This window comes from Gallus gallus, chromosome 11 (genome assembly GCF_016699485.2).
Source record: "Gallus gallus isolate bGalGal1 chromosome 11, bGalGal1.mat.broiler.GRCg7b, whole genome shotgun sequence".
Lineage (NCBI taxonomy): Eukaryota > Metazoa > Chordata > Aves > Galliformes > Phasianidae > Gallus > Gallus gallus.
In genome coordinates, this window is record NC_052542.1 from 7,461,090 (window position 1) to 7,472,815 (window position 11,726).

The 11,726-nt window shown below is 42.8% G+C and overlaps 2 protein-coding genes across 8 annotated transcripts in view; one reads left to right on the forward strand and one right to left on the reverse strand.

Moving 5' to 3' along the window:
- The window catches only part of MYLK3 (myosin light chain kinase 3), a 31,088-nt gene extending 25,848 nt beyond the window's left edge, over nucleotides 1-5,240 (forward strand). For 5 of the 6 annotated variants that reach the window (XM_040645949.2, XM_040645952.2, XM_414113.8 and 2 more), the window contains 3 exons: nucleotides 601-753; nucleotides 2,074-2,206; nucleotides 3,773-5,240. In XM_040645949.2, the coding sequence (XP_040501883.1) occupies nucleotides 601-753; nucleotides 2,074-2,206; nucleotides 3,773-3,844 (358 nt within the window). In that variant the 3' untranslated portion in view covers nucleotides 3,845-5,240. The remainder of the gene's footprint in view (nucleotides 1-600; nucleotides 754-2,073; nucleotides 2,207-3,772) is intronic. The other variant, XM_040645947.2, reaches the window with a different exon arrangement.
- A 1,251-nt stretch (nucleotides 5,241-6,491) lies between these two features.
- ORC6 (origin recognition complex subunit 6) lies at nucleotides 6,492-11,686 on the reverse strand. 2 transcript variants are annotated; one of them, NM_001277719.2, is made up of 8 exons: nucleotides 11,553-11,686; nucleotides 11,288-11,417; nucleotides 10,985-11,148; nucleotides 10,089-10,178; nucleotides 9,011-9,123; nucleotides 7,587-7,658; nucleotides 7,061-7,180; nucleotides 6,498-6,573 (listed from the first exon to the last, which is right to left on the reverse strand). In NM_001277719.2, exons 1-8 carry the CDS (start codon nucleotides 11,615-11,617, stop codon nucleotides 6,521-6,523), a joined length of 807 nt encoding a protein of 268 aa, NP_001264648.1. In that variant the 5' UTR covers nucleotides 11,618-11,686; the 3' UTR covers nucleotides 6,498-6,520.
- Nucleotides 11,687-11,726: the final 40 nt, after the last annotated feature.

The following is an 11,726-nucleotide window of genomic DNA, read 5'->3' on the forward strand; positions in this document are numbered from 1 at the left end:
GGAATTAATGTTAAGTGCTAGGCCACAGGTCATGTCACAGATGGGAGTAAAACTGTTTTCTGTTGATGGCAGGATGGCTGTGGAAGGCTCTGATGAGCTGACTTGGCATCTCAGAATTTTTCACAGATGCTTTCTGTGAACGGAATAGACGGTTTAAACTTTTCAGCCAAGAAGTAACTGAATGAAATAATGAATTGTTGAACAATAAATCTGAGGCTAGAGGCTAATTGAAAACAATATGCTGTTGTTCAGAAACCAGTTTAATGCAAGCCAAACTTGGTTATAGGCTTTGATTTAGTAAAGCTCTTGAGCACTCCTAGCTTTCCTAGTTGGGAAAGCACCGAAATATGTACTGAGCTTCCTGCTGGATTTATTTCATTAGAGATCCATTAACGGTGTGCTCTGACTTAGCTGAGTGAGCTGCTGAGCATTAACATTAACAATATGGTTCTTGGCAGGAACTGAGAAGTAGGACCCCCATGTCTGAGAACCCTTCCTCTTGAAAAATTACCCAAAACTATAAAACAGAAGATTCAAGGGAGAAGAAATTCAGCTTGCATATAATTATTTATCTCCCACTTCACTCTTCTCATTTCTAAGGCTTAGTGGCCTGTCCCCGTTCCTGGGAGAAACTGATGCAGAGACGATGAATTATGTAGTCAATTGCAACTGGGATTTTGATGCAGAAGCTTTTGAACAGCTATCAGAGGAAGCAAAAGACTTCATTTCCAGACTACTTGTGAAAGAGAAAAGGTACCTCCTTCTCTGATCATGAGGACAGTGTAGCACCTAATAACATTTATTTTCCTTTTAGCTCACTGTTTTTTTTTAATTACAGTAAACGATGAGAACTTATGTGACATTTTCTTTTGCTGTTCTGTGCTTACTGGACAGTTCCCTAGAGGCAGAAGAGAGGAAATGTGGAAGAATTTGCTATGTAGAAATCTGTCTTTAATGTTCTTTCTCTGCATAAAAGCTGTTTCTTTTGTTACTTTGAATTCTTACATGCCATGTCATAAATTGTGGGGGGAAAAAAAAGTTTCTTAAATACACAGAGGATAAATAGAAGCTGTGGCTGTGAAAATGTGCATAGTTTTCTTCTAAAGTGGTCTAAATGCATTTGGTAGATATTAAGAAGCATTTAGAGCTTAATTCTGTATGTGGTTTCTCATTTTGGGATCAAGTAAAATAAAGAGTGATTGTATGTATGAAATGACAGAAGAACGAGAGTGCCATTGATGTCAGAAAATAGCTATGGGATTCAGGTAGGGTGGGTAGAAAGTAGTTTTCTCTTGCTGGGTGACAGTACAAAACTAATCAAAACAGGAAATAATGCACACAATAAAGCAGATTGTGTTCAAGGGGAATTTCAAGGAGTGCTTAGAATATTAACATCTTCCAGATCATTACCTAAATCAGACAAATCGGTTATAGTACTTAATTGCATTTTGAGCCATAAGTCATAGGGTTTGCTTTTGAACAATGCAAATTGAACATTTTTCTTCAATCTCGTCTCCCCACCTCCCTCAGAAGATTTCCTGTTTCTCAAGGCTTTTGGATAGGTTTTCACACTTGGGGCTATTGTTGAATGTCTGAGAATAATGTATGCTTAGCCGTATCTAAGTTTAGGATGAATGGACATTTGTGCTTTTTAAATACGAGGCACAGAATAAGCCCGCACTCTCAGAGCAGATAGATGGCACCATGACTGTTTTTCTTCATGCAGTGATTGATTTGCATAACAAAATTTTACATGAACCAACCTGTACAGCTGCTGCTTCAAAACAAAATCCAAAAAAGGGGAAATAGAACATTTCAGCACAGGGCAGTCAACCCACTGCACACCCCATCAGCAACCTTTCACACCACTCATTCCTTACACTGTAGAGTGCGGGATGTTGTTAGGACTCTATGCGCTGGGATGAATAGCATCTCAAGAAGCCCTTCCACTCACTTGCCTTAGTTTATTTAAGGCAAACATTTATGTAATCTGTAGATTGAGGAGTGCAAGGTTCAGAGAAAATGGCAAGAGGGGTGGCTGTGCTTATGTGGTACATTTTTTTTTTCCTGCAGCTGCCGGATGAGTGCAACACAGTGTCTGAAGCATGAGTGGTTAAACAACCTGCCCGCCAAAGCCAAGAAGTTCAAGCTTCGCCTGAAGTCCCAGTTGTTGCTGCAAAGTTACATAGCTCAGAGAAAATGGAAGGTAATTCGCCTGGAAAATCTACCTCCAGAGGGAAAATCAGCTCAACACACGCAGGGCCTGCTTTTTTGAATGTTGGCTCATTTTTACTAAATTCTTGTAAACATGAGTTTAGGGATTCTTCAGTTTGTTATTTAAAGTTTTACTTTTTTCCTTTAGAAGTTCAGAAGCTTCAGATGTTATTTAGCTTACTCTAACTTTTTTTTCTTCTCATAATGGAGACATTTTTGCATTGACAACAGTTGCATTGTTCTTTTGTCACCATTGGGTTGGGATACAATGTAAGGCAATTTTGTTTTCCACTGCAGAGAGTAGAAGTCTGGGAGAAGGGGGAGAAAAACAGGCTTAAAAGACATCCAGAGAACTCCTCAGAACCATTAAGCACATCATCTAAGACATAACACTACAACTCATACTAGTGCAGTTCATAGTGCCAGCTTTCTGTTCTGCAGTGATCATTGGTTTCTCAGTACAAAGCATTGCACCACCTCCTACTGGCAAGACTCCAGTATTAACCTTCAGGATTCTTAGAATTCAACTAGTGGCAGATAGTCTTTTTGCTTTGCACTGGGGCCTCTATACCAAGGCCAAAGCTGCTGCAGCCAGTGCCTATTACATAGATAACCATGCTGTGTCCATAGGTAACCATGTTCCCTACAGTGCAAGGACAAGCACTGGAAGCTGAGCAGCCTTTCCTCAGGCTTTTCTTTGGCTTTATTTGGTGTTTCTGTGAAGGAGGGGTGCCAGTTGTCATAGTATATGAAACTAAGACTTTGGGAACCGTAGAAAGACTGTCTCTTGTTTTAAGTCAGCTGATTTACCTGAGGCTCAGGAGGTGATTGTTTTCTGACCCTGTACTCAGATCACAAATGGCTGATGTTGGCAAGGGCCTCGTGTCCACCCCCCTTGCTCAAGCAGGGCCACCTGCAACACGTTGCCTAGGACCACATCCATATGGCTTTTTAGTAACTTGAAGGAGGGAGACATCCTCTCTGTGCAAGCTGTTTTATTGCTCAGTCACCCTTACAGTTGAAAGGGATTTCCTGATATTCAGACAGAACTTGCTGTTTCAGCTTTTTGCTGATTGCCTCTTCTTCTGTCAACACTGAAAAGAGCCTGGCTATGGCGTTTTTGCACTCTCCCTTCAAATATTTATAGATAGTGCTAAGATTCACCTGAGCTTTGTCTTCTCCAGGCAGAACAGTCCCAGATCTCTCAGCTCCTCCTCATAGGAGGGACGCCAGTCCCTAACTCATCTTATGGGCCATTTATTGGACTCTCACCTATAGTTTTAGGTCTCTCCTGTACTGTGGAGCCCAGAATTGGACACAGTACTACAGCTGTGGCTTCATCAGTGCTGAGGATCACCTTCTTTGAGCTGCTCACAGTACTTTGTTTAATGCAACCTGGGACACCATTAGCTACTTTTATGGCAAGGGCATGTTGCTGACTCATGATCAACTTAGTGTCCATGAGGACCTTTTCTTGCTGAAGGAAAATCTATGTTGGTCACAAAAAGTCCTTTACCTCAGTTATACTCACACTTGGACTGTTCTGTTTTATTCACAGAAACATTTTTATGTGGTGGCTGCTGCTAACAGACTGAAGAGATTTCAGAGTATGTCTGTCAAGCTTGCATGAGGTTGTATGAAGCAACTACCACACTTGAAGATGGATGTGAAACCATAGGAGAAGAACTCAGTATCTTCAATAATTTCTATCCCGTATATAATGTCAAGTTTTGCATCTGTCTTTCTCATATATTGTGTTAGTGCTTAGGTTCCCAAAATGTCTCCAAGCAGAGGCACTGAAGTAACTTACGAAAACAGAATATACCTTGTTTTGTTCTTACAAGCTTTTAGTTGTACATAGTGATGAAAAAATATGAAGTTAGTGGGGCTGACCTCTTCCTGAAGGCTTTATTCTGAAGATCATTTATGGTCTGTTTTTTACCAGAAAAGACCAGCAGTTTTCTGGCTTCTCACACCAAGCATGGGATCTGTAAAGACTTTCTTCACAACTGCTGTGTCCATAATCAGTTTTAGTGGACTGCCACAAGAACAGCGCAATACTTTCCCTCAGGTCTGTGACTTAGGCAGAAAGATCAAACTTTGACTTTTGGGAGAAGACAGATAGGTGAAACTGCCACAAATGAATGTTAGGCAGTGGCTGTTGGGTCACTGCAAATTTCTCATGATGTCCAGGAAAGATTCCCAGACACTGCATTTCACGTTTTAAATGTGTAAATGCTTTTCATTGGGTGTGATTGCAGCCCTTAGTATTACAATTTTTATTTTGTGAAGTTTTCTACTTTTCAACGATTTTAATGCATTTTATCTGGAAAGTTGTTATGCAAAACACATTCTAATGCTGTTCAGTTCCAGAGAAATGGGGCATTGCCAGACTCTGCCTTTGGCTCAGCTGGGAGGTCGAAACCCTTTTTTCCCCAACTTGCTCTCAAACATTAGACTTTTTCTTCACAATACGAATTGTTCATGAAGCCTAAAGAATTGAAGCCACTTACAACTTCTCAACTAAAAGCGTAACATTATTTATTAGACCTATGGTTTCTTTCATTCCTGTTCTAGATTCTGCAGAGCTCACTGTAAGCTGAACAGGCTCTTTATTAGTGATACTTTCTGGTTGTCCTAAAACTAGCTTTTCAGTGAAGACATCTAGCTGCTGCCAAGCTCCCATTAACTTTATAGATTTTCGTATCCCTTAAATTAGCAAAAGTGCTGGTTGCTAATAAAGAGGATTTTAAGAATACCTTACCCTAGCCTAGTTATCTTTTTTCCACTCTAGTGCTTCCCACTTCTTCTAATTCCTGGATTCCAGGCTTGTGCAGTTTTGTCACTATCAAGACAGTGAAAAATGATTAAAATCCAGTTAAGTAATCTTTACAATGTATCACCTTCTGTGAAGGCCCACTTTTGTTCATATTTTCCTTCCACAGTGGTTCTGCATGGTAAATGTGATTATATTCTTTGGTCTGTATATTTCTGAACTAATACTAATAAATTACATTATAAAGGAACAGGCCCATTCCTCCACTTTGGTTTAAAAAACAAACGTGAGAAAGCATCTTTGATTAGGTGTTAGAGCATGTAAGATCTCCTCCCTCTGCCACGTTAGGTATTAATAGCAGATGTTTTGTTACAGCTTCTACTGGGGGTTGATTAACTAAGATTTTTCTCTGCACGCCACACATTTGTTTGGAGTCCATTCCACAATAAAGTTACTGTTATGTTTCAAGGCTCTCATCAGGTATGAAATTGGCTTTTGCTATTTAAAGGTGACTGGGATTTATTTCTGTTTATTTATGCTTCAACTACACTGTGAGATGAAGTGAAAGATAAATTGCTAGTAAGCTTCAATTTACCACTTACTGTGTATTACTTCCTCTATTTTTGTAAGCGGGTAACACATAGAGCCGTTCTCTGCTTATATTTCCTCTCCATCTTCTACAAAGAGGGGATGCATCTGGCTTACTATTTTGTTCTTAACAAATTTCTTCAGCTTCTGTAGCCACATAATTCTGCAGTACAGTGAAAACCATCTCTGCAGCCTCACGGGATATTTCATAATGTCCTGCATGGTCTACAAAAAGCTAAAAGAACACCCTACACGTGGCCTGCAAGACACTGGAACAGTGAGTATGGAAAAGAAGCAAACAACCAAGTGGCCCCCCAGGGTAATAGCTAAGGCTGGAATCAGCTGTCTGTACCCCTGGTGTCATCAGTGTCACCTAGGTAAGCAAGGAACATGCTAAGCAGTGAGGTATTTGGCAGACTATTAAAATGCTGTTGAGAAGCTCAGATGGGAACACTTTCAAATCTAACTGCTTAGGCGAGAGTTACCTTCCTTCATACAAATAACTAAGGAGTTTCTGGGTTGTTCTGAAATAGTTAAGTTTGCACAACTCAGACAGTTTGCACAACTCAGACAGAAAACAAGAAATGGGCAGCAGAATTGGCTTGACTTTATTACAGTAACACCAGTCCTGGACTGCTAAAAGTTGTGATTTTTCTTTGAAAAATAGTTACTTTAAGTCGTAGCCTGAATAGGTGGGATGAAAGTATAGGATGACAGAGGTTGCCTCTAAGACCTATGGGTCAGGGCACTCTTCAGTTGAAGCTTATGCTCCTGAGATAGGGAGATGTGTCCCAGCATCCACTAGGTTTGAAATCCTTGTTCCCTGGATACATTCCACAGGTGGGTCCTCCTGTCTTATTTTGCCTTACTTTAAGTTTTACATACAACAAGCACGTGCATAAAAATGCATGTCTTAATGTAAAGCTTATCCCTCTGATATCTTTATTGTTTCTTGGAACAGCTGGGCCCCCTTACATACACAAGAGGCTTCAGTCCTACACAGGCATAAAAACTATGGTGAGTTCAGTGAATAAGTATTTGACAGTTCAAAAACAATAATCAGTCTTTAAACAGCAAAAACAACAGAGGAATTAACAAGGCACAGTTAGTCTCCTCCCACTCTTTTTCACTGACTACTGCCAGCTAGAGGCACAAGGACATGTGACTTATAATTTATTCACATTTAACATCCTATTGGAGCATCACCTGTTTCTTGTAGCAAGAAAAATGAAGCTATCCTAGCACCTAATGCTACATCTGCTCAAGTACCAGCCTGGCAAATAATTAAACATGCTGCTTCAACAAATCACCCCAATTGACATTTACTAAAAATAACACTTGAAAACTAGCTCAAAAAATAAAATTAGCTGAATACCAGCCAGTCATCACTTGTATGCTACAGGAATTGTTAAGAGCAAAAGGACTGTTAACATTATGAGCAAGCAGTAGTGATGTTACAAGGCGGCACTATAGAAACACTACCACTATTTGTCTCTTGTGCCTTAGCAGCGTTTTCCAGGATTCTCCTTTTCCATTCTTCATAGTCTTGCTTTGTTTCAGTCTTTGGCTGTTTACATGGAATCTCATCATAATCTTCAGAACCTACGTTTAAGAAAAAAAGGGAAAGTCCATGATGGGCCATCACCAGCAAAGTGTTGCTGGGAATAACCAGCCAGTGTACAGAGATCAGCCTATTCACATACAGAGACCATTACTGCATTATCTTAACTCTGTGGTTTCCTCCTCTACCCACCTCCCATGATGGTTACCTTTTACCTTTTCTGGTTGAGTGTAAGAGTTGTTCTTAACTCTACTAAGACTACTCAGTGTAATAAACATTGTCCTTTTGCTGTGTTTAATTAGTCCTTTTAATTATAGCAGATTGCAGAATGGTATAAGTTGCTGTCAACCAATTCTTACTGCTTATTATACAATTAAAATACCACTAAGCAGCAACGCAACCCCAAACTGCCCTGGTAATCTTATTTCACAGCTAAACACAACTTACCTTCTTCCTCACGCTGCTCCAGGTCAGTCTGCAAGGTTTCAGATGTCTCTGCAGCTAATGGAATATCATCTTCTAAAAAAACAAACAAAAAAGTTAAGTTGCTTTACTTCTGAATGATGTGGGGGTCCCAATGGTGTTATTCTTCATCCAATTCTTCATGGCAGCGATGCCTTCCCACAGTGCCCTCCCTCTGTGATGTGTTCTTCCTTCCAGGTTGCTGCCTGTTGTGTTAGCATAACTGCTTGTGCAGCCAATTAGTGAATGGGCTTAACTGACTGACCTGGCTGGAAAACAGCTCAGCAGGCAAGTGGTGTTTCCTGGTCAAAAAGGTTCTCTGTTCAAGACTGATACCCAAGCTGTATGTGCAGCGGGTTGCAAGGATTGGCTGATTGTTTTACCTAGTGCTGCTGCTGCATGTGTAACCACAATGATCAGTTATGTTCATACCAAAAAAAAACAAATTGCTGCCATTCTTCATTATTCATGAAGCATTCTCCGTTAATTATTCTTCCTTCTATACTATTTCCACAACTGCTTTGTAATTACACATACCCACAGCATGCTGTCTACTTATACATAACCTGATAAAGGAACTCCCATCTGCCTTGAAGCTGCTTTTCTGGTGGGATAACTTCCCTATTGGCAGCTCCATGCCTAGGGAGAGCAGCTTTTGGTTTGGATTCAGGCAGCGTACTCTAGAAAACATTGTGGTGTGAAATATGAAGATGTGGTGGAGGAGGGATACTGTCAGTGGGAGAGTGAAAATAAAAATCTGGGGAAGAAAAAAGAAGATAAAGAGGAAGGAGCAAAGATACGAGGACAGGAAGGAACATATACTTCAATTTTTGTCTTCTGCTAAAGAGTGGGAAGAGCTGGGAGTTCAATAGTAGGTGAGAAAGACTCTCACGTCTGCCTGCTGCACGTGGAGGCATGGTATCAGGTAGTGACTGAATTACTACTAGGAGATCAAGGCTTAGCTGTGTGTTAATCCTGCAGTGGAGGAAAGGAAAACACAGAAGCATCAGTCAAAGCAATAGAGATAGTAAAACGTTTATGTGAATTTCCATATTATGTTGCTATGTTAAACAGGATGAAGAAAGCAGGCAAGGATGAATCCACGATGCTTTAGTGAGATGGGAGAAAGAGGGAATAACTTTGAGCAGCATAAAATGTAAAGAACAGTGAGCATTACAGAAGAGCATAGGTATTTTTGGCCTTGCCATGTTCTAAACTGTTGTGACTTTCCCAGAAGCAAGGACTGTGACTGGGAACAGGACTGAGGGAAATGCTGGAATGGTGGGCAGGTTTGGCTGAAAGGAAATAGTTGAAGTGACCAGACTGAAATCACCAGCAGAAGAGAATGGGGACACTGTGAGGCTAGATGATGGGTGAGCTGTATTACAAAGATAAGGTCAGAAACATACTGCTGAGTTGCTGGCTTATCTTCTCCATCTGATTACACAGACGATCAAATATTGCTTTTTTCACTCCAGATATAGCCAACATCTTAGCTTTGTCCACTTTCAGCTTCAAACACCTGTAACAGAAAATGAATTTATCTCTCCAGCAAGTAGCACTCGGGTGAGATGACATTTATTACTCTACCAACACTGCCTTTGGGAAGGAAGAGTCGAGATGGATCTGAAAGTGAAGCCCATGGATAGCTCAAATCATGAGGGGAAATTCTGTGAGGAAGAAGTACTTCATAGGCTTCAAAGGAAGCAAAGCAAAATACCACTCTTGTGAAGAACTGGATGGGACTGCTGTCAAAATATTTGTCAAGAGCTATGAAACGACACAACAGCTGAATTGTTGATTGTTAAAGGGCATAATGAGAAGGAAAACATATACGTGCAAGCAAATTCTTCCCAAGTGTTCTATGTGTCAGGCTCTCCTAATGCCTATCTCCTGAGCTGATACTGGTCTAAAGCTGAGATAAAGCTATCTCCCAAATGTTAGAGCCTCAGGATAGGATGGTACAGGTGCTCATAGCAGCAGCTATTCTTTCACCTGGAGCAGTATCTCACTAAGAGACACGCAGAACTTCTTGCTTTGATGTCCAGCTCCAATCTACACTGACAAGAGAAGAAAGTCCTGGTTAAATCTGAAAATATTACTATGGTTATCCTGGTTTGGTGGACTCCTTCAGCTACTTTCAGGGATAAAATGTCCAAATGGAATTATCTGCTTCATCTATAACACACCGGGAAAGACAGATTTCATTTCTTCTAGGACAAGTAATTCAAGATCCTCTTCTGTACGTCTGATGGAATACTTTTGTTCCCCCCTGAAAACAAATGCAATGGAGGCTGGAGATTTCCTTGTAAAAGGGTTCCTGCAGCTAGGGACGTCTCCAGTTCCAGGAGTAGAAATGCAGAATGTGCTAGTAAGGAGCCTTAAGCCATGCTGAATCAATCGGCTGCTCACATTGTATGCAGTATGTCTGTTGGATGTCTTACTGGGTACCTAAGCCTGTAAGAGACCCCTTTACGCTGTACTCACCTGCATGCAGTGAATAGTGCTGCTGTTATAAACAGTGGTTTTGAGAAATCAAGGTCTATTTGCTGTGCTTCAGGGAGGCTGGATTCATACCTAAAGAATAACAGAGTGATAGCTGTGTAATGCATTTGCCTCAAACGAAACACTGAAATTAATTTGTCACGTGGTACTCAGCAGTTAAATGTTGGATATCTCAGTCCTTTGTAACCTAGTCAAGCACAAACAGCTGCTACTGGCTTACAGGAGCAAAACAGATTAGGGAATAGAAGGGAATGGGGATCGCCTCCTCTTCTTGATTTAAAGGTATTTTAAGGTAGGGATCTCAATCAAGGCACGTCAGTATATCACTTGTGCTACCCATCTACGCTCGCTTTTATCTTTAAAATTACATCTCAAAATGATATTAAGGTATCTTTACACAGATCCATCCTATTACAGAGGGTAGAACTATAGATTTTTCATTCCTCTAATATATATTTAAAACTTCACCTGTACAACGTATGGTGGAAGACAAAGTGGATGTTCAGCATTGTGAAGAACTTTTTCTTGTTCACCTGTCCCCAGGCTGCTTAAGTACCCACAGAGCACGCAGCCTTTGTTCCCCACCTCTGTTTCTTCTGTCCTGTGCCATGAGCAGCAGCTCATTATGGTGCTATGGGCAAAGACACAAAGTCCTGTCTTTTTTATACTGCTCTGAGCCGAAGAACTGCAACTCGGGCAGACTTACTGCGATCCACGGGCTGAGTCTTTCCGATGTGCTTTAGGTGCCCAGATAACGTGCTGTCAGTGCTAAGAACTCACCTGGTGGGCCCTCAGTGGAGCTGCCCGGCTCTCCTGCCCGGCCCTCCTGCCCGGCCCGCTCCTCACAGCGTGCAAAACGGGGTCTGAGCGCTGCTCACCTCTGCAGGATTTCCGAAGCCGCCTTCACTGCCTCCGTGCAGCAGAACCGCACCGCCAAATCGCGCATTCCCAGCCGGGCGTTCAGCCCCAGCAAACACTCCAAGGCCTGCATGGAGCTCTGGTACGCGGTCCTGTTCAAACCGGACAGTTTAACAAAAGAGCTCTGTTAAAGATAAAGAGAAAACACGAGAATGAGCGCGGTGCTCAATGCCAGCACCGCATACGGAGACGGAGAGAAACCGCGCGCCGCTCTAAAACGAATTCCGACGGCGGTACGGAAGAGATCCGCGCGAGGCGCTGACCTTGGCGGCGGGGTGCTTGGCGCAGCGGGCCGCCAGCTCCAGGCACATCACGGCGAGGCCGGTGGCGGTCACGTGCGCCGTCAGCCCCGCGCACTTCACCTGGGACAGCCGCAGGTACTCCTCGGCTTTCCTGCAAAACACCGCGGTGACCCGGAGGTGGCAGCGGAGCCTCGTCCGTGTGCCCCCCCGCGTGCCGGGCCCGGTGCAAGCAGGGCACGCTCCTCCCGCCACCCCTTCCTTGCTCCCGAGTCCCGCACCGCGGTACCTGACGACGCGAGGCTCGCCGAGCCCCAGCCGCGCCGCCAGCTCCCGGACCGCGCCGCGCTCCATCCGCCCCGCTCTCGGTTCCCGCTCGCTCTGCCTGCGGCACGCGGCTCCCGACCCGCCGCTCGACTCGCCAGCTGACCGGTCCGCCCGGCCGTCAATCATCCTCTCAGCG

What these genes read in the sequence shown, in the direction of transcription:
- ORC6 (NM_001277719.2), bottom strand. Translation starts at nt 11,617, where the DNA reads ATGGAGCGCGGCGCGGTCCGGGAGCTGGCGGCGCGGCTGGGGCTCGGC. An exon ending in GGCGAGCCTCGCGTCGTCAG is followed by an intron (nt 11,418 to 11,552) that starts GTACCGCGGTGC and finishes GGTGTTTTGCAG; the next exon opens with GAAAGCCGAGGAGTACCTGC. An exon ending in CCAAGCACCCCGCCGCCAAG is followed by an intron (nt 11,149 to 11,287) that starts GTCAGCGCCTCG and finishes TATCTTTAACAG; the next exon opens with AGCTCTTTTGTTAAACTGTC.